The 11,816-nt window shown below is 42.1% G+C and overlaps 1 protein-coding gene across 6 annotated transcripts in view; it reads left to right on the top strand.

Annotated features, from left to right (window-relative positions):
- The window catches only part of RERE (arginine-glutamic acid dipeptide repeats), a 327,292-nt gene that overhangs the window by 208,972 nt on the left and 106,504 nt on the right, over positions 1-11,816 (top strand). For all 6 annotated transcript variants that reach the window (XR_003091768.1, XM_025191600.1, XM_014525590.2 and 3 more), the window contains exon 6: positions 4,529-4,633. Coding sequence is in view for 5 of the 6 variants with exons in the window: in XM_025191600.1 (XP_025047385.1) it covers positions 4,529-4,633 (105 nt within the window). In the remaining variant the exon portion in view is untranslated. The remainder of the gene's footprint in view (positions 1-4,528; positions 4,634-11,816) is intronic.

The following is an 11,816-nucleotide window of genomic DNA, read 5'->3' as shown; positions in this document are numbered from 1 at the left end:
ACTGTGTTGCCTCTCTTCCCCCATTATAAGAGAAAACAAAACCTAAACAAATATTTTAAAAAGCCAAAACAAAGTGATAACAGAGTAAAATGCAAGCAGTTATAGATTTATTTTTTTTTAATCCAGCACATCAGCCTTGTGCTACAAAATACTTCAGTATTTTAAAATGACTGTTGTGACTGAATTTCCTGTTGGCTTATTTAATTCTCATTCTGGTTTTCCTCGTGCATTTGTGGCAGTGACTACATGTATATTTATGAGCTACGTTTTAATATTAACCCCTTTGAAAAATGCAGCCGAACTTGTAGGGGGTCACGTTTCTAAATGCTGACATTCAGGCAAATAATCTGTTCGAAAAATCAGGAGCCGAACCAGTTCTTTCCACTCCTCCTCTACCTAGTAGCATTTTATTACCATATTTTCTAACCAACAACATGGCCTGTAATATAACAGGCACCTTGTTTTTGAAAGGCGCAGTATAAAGAAGAAAACACTTTTCCAGAGTTAGTTATGGCTGCATAGAGCAGGGACAGAACCTAATCTTTAGCAGACTCATCCACACTTTCCTGCTTAACTAAAGCTGAAACTCTAGTTGTTGGTGCAGACAAGTCCCCTGCATGGATCTATGCTTTTGAAAACAAGTAAAGTGTCTCCAAGGCTCTGAAACAGGAAGAGAGAGAGACCAGAAGCAGACAGCAAAATTGCACTAAGAAAGGTTAACTTGATTAGTTGAATGTCGAGCCCATTAAAAAGGAGAGAGGATCTTTAGCACCACTGGAGTGAAGAACAATTTACTCCCTCAACTGCCTGAACAGTAACTCAGTAGCTGCTGCACTGTTGAAGCTGTCGTCAAAGCTGGGTGCTTCTGTCTTGGGCACAAAATCGGCTTCCATGCTTAATACGTTAGTTTTGGGGGATGGGATGGGACTGATTTTAAGGAAAAAGGTATAGGTTGTATGGGAGGAAATGCAGAATGTGCTGGTAATTGTCACAGGTGCATGCAAGATGCCGATATGAGAAGACTGACTGCTCTGATGATCTTACAACTGAAGTAACAAAAAAAAAATACACTGAAAACATGGGGAGGTCTGGAAGTACTGACTTTGAGTTCTAATTTAGTAATAAATTAGATCATTACCTTACCCTTCACAAACAGATGGCTGTCCAAGGTCACACAGTAAGCCAGTGTGAAAATGGAACCAGTGGTCCCAACTCCCAGTCCCACACTGTAACCAGTACAACATTTTAAGTGGAAAGTGCTTGTGGAGCCCTATGCCAGCATGTCCTAAACACTAGTCTCTTTTACCTGAAATGAGTAGCAATACCTGGTCCTGCTTATATGAAAGGCTGTGCTGTTTTGGGGAGTTGGGGTAAATCCATGTTGTGCGAGAAGCAGATTTGGATTCTAGTTATTAATTACTGGTTCAGGTGAATTATGCTAAGGCATTATATAAGGGAAAGTTAAATTTCTTCTGCCTTAAAATTTATCGCTTTCCCTGTATCTTAATTCTTGTAGAAACCCCCCACAGATACGGTAGTTCTTCTGCTCTCCTCTGTCAGGGAGTTTTCTATAGGAAAAACACTGAAGATCTTGCTACAGGAAACTGTGAAGAAAGAGAGCAGAAGAGCTGCCGTTTTTTTTTTTTTTTTTTAAATCTTTGTTTCTGTTTACAAGAAATTAAGATGAAATGAAGTGATGAACGGGCTTGTCAATGCTTCAGTCAGGCCAAACAGTTGATCTCAGCTGTAGACCGTGGTAATGTTCCATTGCAATTTGACAGCAGCTGTCCAAAAATACATTAGTGTTATGCCCCTGGAGCAGTGGTTCTCAGCCTTTTTAAACTCAAGGCACCCTTTGTTAGAATCAAGGCACACATTGATATGCCAATTGCCAGCTCTTCGTTTTTACTCAGTTTTTGACTGCAGAAAAGTACTCGAGCGATTCTGTTACAAAGATCTTAGAAAAACCACGAGGTCAGAATGTTTTTAATACTTGGGGCGTTTATACATGTGCTCAGGGAGGGGGTTGGCTTTAATTGGAGCCACTCAGAGAGCCACTCTGATTAAGGTGCCCGGAGTGTCACATGTGTCAGCAACCCTGCACTGAAAAATAGTGGCAGGAGCACTTTAACTAAAGCTGGTCGAACGAGCTTTAGTTGAAGCACCCCCACTGCCATTTTGCGGAGCAGGGACGCTGATACACGTGCCACTGGAGTCTGCTGGAGTGTGGTAATTACCACTCTCCAGCAGACTCGATTAATTGATTCTGCTCTGACTCATTGTAATTACAGCACGTTGGAGCAGCCTCAGTGCACGTGTATAGGCACCTGTGGATTCCCATTTGAAATATCTAGGTTTATCTTGCTACTTGTGTTTGCACATCTAACAGTGCTAACGTTGCATGGCACCCTTGAAAGGATTTCACAGCATGATGGTTGAAAATTACTGTTCTAGAGCATGGCTGCCAAGGGAGTTGACTTATAAGGAGGCAATCTCAGCATCCAATTTTGCAGCCTTTACTCACAGGAGTTGTTCTTTTGAATTCTCTGAGAATACTCACATGAGTAAATTTTCAAGACTGGTCCCCTAGTCATCTTCCTTTTGCAATAATATGTGGATATAAAAATGTTGCTTTGGGAGAAAACTGACAGATGTAGCTGTTTTGTTTTCAACAGAGCTTTGCCCATGTAAGGTTTGCAGAGAGAAACCCAGTGACATGCTGATCAGTTTTCCAGTGTAAAGCTATTACTGTCTCTACAAAAACCAGAAACAGGGGAAGGAACTCAGAATCCCAGTGGGTAAAATAGGACCAACTACTACATAATAGCTGCTACAAAGCTGAAGAACTTTGGGTGTAATGAAATGAAGGTATAACTAATTGGTGGTCCATCTAGAGCAGTGGTGCTCTGCCATTTAGACGCATGGAACAGAGGAGTGGCTGGCCCAGCCCCGCACCTCCAATCTAGGGTGGCCATCATAGAGGGCAGTCTGGTTGTCCTCTGTCCTCTTGAAGAGAAAAATAGAGAATATAACGGCATCAGGTTTCATATCAGCAGAGGACAGAGGACAACCGGACTGTCCTCTGTGATGGCCACCCTAGATTGGAGGTGCAGGGCTGGGGCAGCCACTCCTCTGTTCCATGCGTCTAAATGGCAGAGCACCACTGCTCTAGATGGACCACCAATTAGTTAGCTATAGATGCAGTTATGTCCTCTATTTTTCTCTTGAAGAGAGAGAATTTTTTTTCTTGAACAGAAAAATAGAGGACATAACAGCATCGGGTTTTGTATCAATAGAGGACAGAGTAGCAGAAAACTGGAATGTCCTCTATAATAGCCAGCCTGCTCTAATCTAGCGTGCAGGGCCACACTATCTGGCCTGCTGGTCTCTTCACAGATTCAGCGATTTGGCAATAGGGGAGTGCCAGTTAATATTGCTCTGCCCTGTTGCCAGTTTTTTGAATCCTCGGATAGCCCTTTGTGGCAGATAACACTGTTTCATGGGCTGGATCTGGGCCATGGGCTGAGAACCCCTGATCTAAAGGAACGAATGGTCAGAATGATTCAAATGAAAGGAAATGCTCCATATATTCATGTTAGATTTTAGTACTGCTGAAAAGAAAGTCTTGTGACTCAGTGTCTCCACTGGTGTGCAGACATCTATAGAACATTTGGAGAATTGTAGAATATGTGTAAACCAGGATTACTCACGAACACTGCCAACGAGCGCCCAAGAAGGAAGAGGTGTGCCCCTTTATTGCCTTGTGCTGGTCTGAGCCTTAACGTAGAACAAAGCAGGAAAGAGCTTTTAATAGTAGATTTAATAAAGATGTTTTAAGTCCTTGTGAATTTTTATAGGTTAAAGAAAACTATGGGTCTCTTTGGGGAATATTTATCCTATATTAAATCTGTCTAGGCAGTCTTTGGACAGGAATAAGATTTGCCCTGGTGTTGTTCCCAATGAAGTGACGGTGCTGTCAGAACTCCTTTTTTCCATATTGTTTACAGTCTAATAATAAGAATTGCAGTCTCGCAAACTGATGTGAAAATTTATCTGCTGAAACACGAAAACACGCTCCAGCCTCATAAGAGTGGTGATTAAGACTGATGATTCGCTTTCCCATTTAAAAAACAAAAACAAACCAGGCATATAGTTTTTCAGCTAGGTGAATAGTAGAGTTTTATAATGCTGCCTTACAGAGTTGGTTAAAAAACCCCAGGTAATTATTCTTACATATTGCATTTGGGGGCAGGTTTTGTATTAGAAGTGTATCCTGTTCATTTGTGACTGCCTCAGATTGACTTCTGGCTGAACAAAAATTAATGAATGGTTGTCAAGTACCTTTTGAGGGCTGTATAATAACTGAATCTCCTTTCATTGACATCAGTGGAATAGTTTGCACGGATGTTGGTGACATCAGTGTTGAAAGTACACATGGCAGCTCTGCGCTTGTCTTCAAAATAAAGAGGTACTTATTTAATTGAACTGTTCAGCATGGGATTCTAATACAATGTATTCTTTCTTTCAGAGGGAAGTGTAACATCTCCCATTTTTCTGACATATTTGCTGCTAGAGAGTTTAAAGCCCGAGTGGATTCATTTTTCTACATATTGGGCTACAATCCAGAGACGAGGTAAGTGAGGCAACTCCTCATCCCACTAAGGGAAAGCTTTACTGTAGACTTGCGTGGTAGGAATATGGTCTGTACCACAGGAAGGAAAAGTCAAAGCCGAGGTATCAAGTGTGGTACTGAAGGAGAAATTTGTCACATTTGCAGAAATGCACTGTTGCATATAAAAGATAAAACAGCAATTTCTAATTGAGGAGTGTGGCAATCGCCGATAGCACTCATTGTTATGCCCGGTAGAAATACTACTGAAGGTTTTATCTGTCATCTTTTTCCTGGAAAGACTAGCAGAGATCTGTGTAGTAAGAGAAGAAAAATCTTTGGGAAAGGGGGGGAAATAAGATTGGGGGAAGGAAATATTGATACTGTCTATATATTGAGCAAAAATAAACAGTGGCTGGCAAGGCTCCACAGGAACTCCTGACATTTAATAGGAGAGAGAATGTGCCTTCAAAGTATTTTGTCAAAAATATGGTTAAAAGGGAGTTGTTGGGAGAATTAATAAGAGTTAGCAGGAATATACAAGTCCCCCAGTGGGTTTATAGTGTATTGCTAGTAACACCAACACATTTTTCTTGTAAATGCCATTGAAATTACATGTCAATTGAAAGATGTCTCTGTGATTTTCTGCAAGTGAGGCAGCTCATTGTAAACTGGGTAAGAAAGTACCTTTAGGCTAACTATCCTGACCTTGTGCCAATTTGGAGAGAGATGGACAGAAATGCAAATCCAAATCTATTTAGAAACAGGTGCGTGTCAGAAGGAAGGTGCATTCAGCATGCTCCTGTCATTCTGTGTAGCTCTCTGAAGCTACACAAAATGGGAATAGTATTGTAAATGTAGGTGATGCTTTACACATGCTGTCTTAAAGAGCTAGGAGGGACCTTGTCCTGCAACCATGTGCTTCCAGGGGGAGTGACTCACAAGTGGGCATTATGCCCTGATGAAGGATGTCGTTTTCTTATGCAGAACAATTAACCTGTAAAACTTACTATCATTATGTTGAGGGCAAGTAAGATTTAAATAGGGATTAGACATTTATGTAGGTAATAAGCACATCCATTGTTGCATTACAGATTAAAAGTTTTATAAATGCACAGATCTTTGCTTTAGGCTTACAAACCCAACCACAATCTGTCTGCAGTTACCAAGATGCACCCTATGTGGGCAGATCATTGCATTAATTGTGTCATGACGTTTCCTGTACCTTTCTGTGATGCCTCTTACACAGACCACATGTCTGAGTCTAGGTATCAGACTGGCTGGACCACTCAGTTGACTTGGTTTAGCAGCCCCTACATTCAGAAGGGATGTTTGCAGTAACAGGCCTTGAAGTGCTGTGTATCCCAGCGGCGGCAAGGAGCTCTGGAAAAAGGCATAAAGATCACGTGATGTTTACAAGAGTCTTCTAATTCACTGTACTGCATTTGAGAACATAAACAGCTTTTCCTCTGTTTTATTTGAGCAGTATAAATTGACAAGGTCTGCGTTATTGTTGTCATGATATACCTTTTGTGATTGACATTCAAGGGGTGTTGACTTAAACATCACACTTCTCTACTTCATTTTTGATTGCTTTTTTAATGGCTTTTAATTTTTAGTGGGAGGTGTGAATATCAGATGAAATATTTCTGTTCTGGTTTGATAGCAATTGATAGCTTCCCTTGAGAAATGCCACTTGTGTGGCCCAAAGCAGTGCAGTGCAGTTTTAAATCCTTCTTTCTGTATAGAGCTAGCAGCTGCTGAGTTTCTCATGGTTGTTTGAAAATGACTGATGCTGAGAAGATGAATGGAGTAATGACACTGCATAGCACTGTTAGGCTTGTATAGTGCTTTGAAAAAGTAATCAGCTAATTACGTAGAAAAGCCAGCTCTCCAAACGTGCTTTTTGTCTGATTGGATCCAGCTAGAAACTCTTTTGAAATGCTAGTTTCTCAGAGCATATTCAGTTTTCGATCAGTGCCTTTTAGCTGTTGTTTACACAAGAAAATTAGGTTCGGGTTTGGCTTGAACGTTTCGACTAATTCTGATCTAATCGCAACTTCAAATTTCCAAGTGTTTCACAGGTCCTTTTACCTTGATTAACCAGCTCGGAGTAGAGCCTTATTCAGGCAAGGTCAAAGCATTGCACGGCACCTCTGCTAGGATAAAAGTTATGGGTGGGTTAAGATGAGTTAGTAAAATCCAACAGTCAAGTTGGTGAAATCCAACTTCTTTTTTCAGGTGGTAATGAATGTGCAACGTTCTCTTCAGATGCAGTTAAAAAGCCGAGTCCTGTGATCCGATTGGGTCCTGTTTATAATGCAAATGGATATCATACAGTAGCCCTATTTACTCACATGACCATCTCACTCAGCTGAGCAATCCAAAGTTTTGGAAGTTTGTTTTTTTATCATAATTTACAAAGAAGTGTATGTTTACTTTCTTTCTTTGGTGTTTAATCAGAGAACTAGTCCTGAGCTAAGGGGTGTCTGACTTGAAAATAGTTTTTATACTTTGTTTTTAGACACCGTCTGTATAGTGTTCAACACACACTTGATACAGCATGTGTATTTGTCTTACAGAGCTTGTTCTATTTACTGCTGAAGACAAGTTTCTTTGTGCTTTGCCAGAATTAAGACACAGCTCAGCCTGCTGAGAATTCAGCTGTTTTTGCTTGCTCTTGGAGAACCATCCAGAGCAAGATAACAGGAAGCAAATTCTCATTTATTCTTTATGGTGCAGCAGGCAGTAAAACCTTTGCAGGGTGTATACATTAAAAGTGCACCATAAAAGTGTAAAGCTGTAGTATTTTAAAAGAAACACCCAAACTTTTCATGGTGGAGGAGTGATTGATGAACCCTCTTGTCTACGAGTGTCCACAGTGTTTAAAGGAGAAGAAGTACGGTTATATATTTTCTTTTTAAGAACCTGCTGAGTTGGGATTTAGTAAGGTGAAAAATCAGGGCAGCCTTATTGATGATCATCTTGTAGTTCCAAAGGTGACTTGTGTTTTCAAGTTGCTTTTTACTTCACAAACTGTATCTTGGACAGTTTTGTCCTGCGCATCCTTGTAAGTGATTCCATGTTGCACTTTACTGGTTGACCGCAGGTGAATGGGGAAAAACTAATCTCAGAATAAAAGATTAGTCTTGAATATGTGTAGCAAAGTTATCCACCTTCATATTGACTACTTAAACAAGTCAGTAGATAGGTCTGAAATATAATTCCAATACTCCTGGATCTGGAATGTATCCGCTGAACTTATGCAACAAACTCAGAAAGGATGTACGTGTCATACCAAGCACTTCACAATAACGAAGCTAAATAAAGTAGTTGTTAGAGAAGAAATGCATGGGGGAAGAGGGAGTAGAAAATCTGTACAGTAGTCCTTTTATTTTCATGCCCAGTGACATTTCAAAACCAGTTTTAGAAACATGGTTAGTATGTCCATCCAGAGAAAGTTACAGCTGTCAGTGGGCTTTGCAATGTTAATTCTACCCCATTTCACTTGGCTTCTCAGAAGCACCCAATTTAATTCAAAGTTGGAAATCAGCAAGCTAAAAGTTCAGTAGCTTATTTAATTTATTAGCTGTTAACTAGAGCTAAATAAGCTAACTTTGAAATGAGTCAGTCACATGAAACGTTTGCATTTTCAGTGTGTTTGCTTATTTCTAAGCTCCAATGCTGTAGCGTGTTCCCCGTCCCAGGCTGTGGCCAGATTCTGTTCCACATATTAGACATCTGCATGTCATTAGTTTACCTGGTTCAAGTCTCTGAAAATCCATCAATGCACCTACCGTCATCTTACCTTTAAGAGCAAGTCGCTGAAAGGCAGCTAGAAGGAAGAGGATGCACCCACCATTTTGCCTTAATTATTTTTCTGGCATTCAAACAGGGAGGAATAGAATCGCACTTTATTCCCTTATAGCCTTTTTATGTGTGTAAGAAGTGGGCTAGAATCTGGCCCCTGGATTTCCACTGAACTCTTTGAGGGTCTACAGATTTCAGGATCTGGGCTGCTCTTTGCATTACCAGATGGTCAGTGATGACCTCCTATTTTGTTGCTAATTACATTTGTATAAAACTGTTCAAAACTTGAGTTACTTTGAATTGATTAGAATATCTTAAGTGTTGCACTGAAGTTTCCATAGTAATCTTTGGTGTTGGATAAAAATACCTTCATAAAGTTAGGGTGTCTTTTGTTTTGTAAGTAACCAAGCTTTAAATTCACCCGGAGGTGCACAAGTGCTAGGGGATATAGCTCATATAGATGTCCAAGCCTAAATAGAGGATGAGATGAAAGGGTTAACATACTCCTTTCCAAACCTTGCTGTCTACAGTTAGTCTTTCTCTCTCAGGCTTTTGTTTTGGAAATTTTTTTTTTTAAATTTCTCTCCAGTGTTGTCTCCCCTTGTCAGAGCCCAACTTTTGCTGCTCTGTCTGAACCTGGGCAGGGTTTTATGCAGGCCAATGGAGGTGATGGAGCTGTACTTCTTACATCGTCTGAAGTGCGCGTGCGACAAAATGGGTTTACAAAGCTCACAAAGGCTATTGAATTCTACTCAAGAAGCATTAATAGGCAAAGCAAATTGGAACTGATGTACCATTTTACAAAAACAGGCACTACGCGGGCCTGAACTAAGCAGCCATTCTTGTCATTTATGAGCTGGAATTCAGCTCAGCCTGTAAAAACAAGAAGCAAGGCACACTGTTGCACTAACAACTTGACTTCTGTTAGCTCCGTGTTCAGTGTGCTCCCTCCCAGTTCACAAAACCACTCATTCCTCCCTTGGCCCATTGTCCAACTAGAGAGAGCGAGCATGCAATGCAGTGCGTACATGTCTCTGAAGAGAGAAAAACAAGTTTGTTCTGGCACACAACGCTCCTTTAATTTGGTGCTCCAGATCTGTGGCTAAAGAACTTCATCCCCAACACCAGCTTCTTCCCCTCAGGCTGGAAGCTGCCCTGCAGGGCCTGGACTGCTCTTAACCATCTCAGAACGGGCGTTGAACAGTTTAAGGTGAGCATGCACTCTTGGAGCATCTCCACTGGCACTGGCTGCAGCAGTGTTGCTCAAGCTCAGATGGCTTACCACATCCTGTATGAATGCCCTTATGTCCCCTCCTTTGGGCACCCAAGGTCTTATTGATGTTGGCCATTCTACCTGTTGCTGGCTTTCTGGCCCTCACACTTCCAACATATGAGCATGGCAACATTTGCTTCATTATCACTTGGTGAAAGACCAAATGAAGCCGAGGGAACACCTTACACCCACTATCATTGTTCTGAGCGTGTAGGTTATTGCTGAAAGTGTGCAAGGCTCAATTTGGGATCACTGAGCCCTTCAGATGCATGCTTACTCAAATCGTATTTATAGTCGGGAAACAGAAACATTTCTCAGCATTGTTAATGCCAGTTCAGATGAAGTGTTCATCTTACCCTTCTGGAGAACAAGTCCAATTCACTTTATCCTGAAAATGGCATTGGCAGCTGAAGGAAGCACTAGGTCAGCAGAATGCCTAAGTAACATTGATAGTGTCAGGGTATTTTCTTCCATGTTTCCTCTCGTGGATAAAGCTTGGGGCTGTGTCACAGTATATGGGTTGCTGGATGGGGACTTAAGACTTTCTGTTTCCAGGTCTGAAGCTGACTCCCAGTGCAGTCTTGTGCAAATCACTTGGCTTTCCTTTCAAGGAAGTGAGAATGATGCTGAATCATCTATTTACTAAATTTTATGGGAGAAACTTGCTATCCGAGTGCTCAGAGGGGTTAGGGGCTCACATGTGATATGGATGGTCAGAACTGAAATCTCTTCCTTTTCAAGGTAAAATTGGGAGGCCTGAAGTACAATGTTTGAGGTACATAGGCAGAGAGGCTGGGGTCCTTCTAGAGGGGAGAAGGAGTTGATCACCTGGCAAGGAGACTTGGGTCAAGAGCAGTTAATGGAGGGAACAGTGCCACATGCCTTTTCATTGTGCTCTGCCATCTTGCACTTCCTCATAGAGCTAACGGTGAGCTCCGTTATTCCCCAGCATATGTGCTGAGCCCCAGCATGCTGCCTGTTTGCCTTTGTACTGTATCAAGTACATGAACATAAGGCGTTTCAAATCTTGGAAAGGCCCACCTTGGATTTCACTTCTTGTTAACCTGCTGAAGCATGTGGACAAGTCTAGCTAGAGTGTGAACTTTTGTTTGTGAGCTACTCTGTGCTAATTGCCTGTATGTATGCTCTTACCTTGCAGTAAGTGGAAGGTAGCTTACCCCATTATAATTAAGGGTAAAGGCAAGAACATGTATGCTCCAGTGTAAACAGTGCGTGAGTGCATATGCATGCTTAATTGGGTGGCTGTGTCTTAAATCGTCTGTTTGCCCCAGGGATCAGTCCTGAGGCTAATTTTGTTCAATATCTTCATCAAGGATCTGAAAGATGGGATGGAGTGCACCCTCAGCAAGTTTGCAGATGAAACCAAGCTGGGGAAAGTAGTCGATGCACTGCAGGGTAGGGCTAGGATTCGGAGAGACCTCAACAGATTGGAGGATTGGACCAAAAGAAATCTCATGAAGTTCAATAAGGACAAGTGCCAAGTCCTGCACTTGGGATGGAACAATTCCATGCACTGGTACAGGCTGGGGACCAGCTGGCTTAGCAGAAGCTCTGCAGAAAAGGACCTGGGGTTACTGTGGACAGTACGCTGAATCTGAGCCAACAGCATGCTCTTGTTGCCACTCTGGGCTGTATGAGTGACAGCGTTGCCAGCAGATCAAGGGAAAAGATTATTCCCCTCTATTCTATCCAGTTTTGAGTGCCCCACTACCGAAAAGATGTGGACAAATTGGAGAGAGTCCAGCAACAAAAATGGTTAGGGGGCTGGGGGGCATGACTTAGGAAGCGAGGCTGAGGGCATTGGGCTTATTTAGTCTGCAGAAAAGAAGACGTGGCATGTCTACATGTACAGTTAATGCACAGAAATCTTTCTGTGAGAGCATATCCGCACAAGTACTTGTTGGGAGTAGCTCAGGGCAGGGAAATGCCTATGCTGCTCTCCATGTGGCAGCCAGGGGGAGCTCTGGGCTCCCCCAGGTGCCAGACAGCCTGTTTCCCAGCCCTGAACCCTGGGACCGGATTAACGTTCCCTCCCCTGCAGCTCTTTACCAGCCCCCTGCCCCAATTAGCCAATCGGGGCAGGGGACTGGGAAACAGCTGTGG

Source organism: Alligator sinensis, unplaced genomic scaffold (genome assembly GCF_000455745.1).
Source record: "Alligator sinensis unplaced genomic scaffold, ASM45574v1 scaffold457_1, whole genome shotgun sequence".
Lineage (NCBI taxonomy): Eukaryota > Metazoa > Chordata > Crocodylia > Alligatoridae > Alligator > Alligator sinensis.
This window is presented reverse-complemented; position numbering and strand designations above follow the sequence as displayed.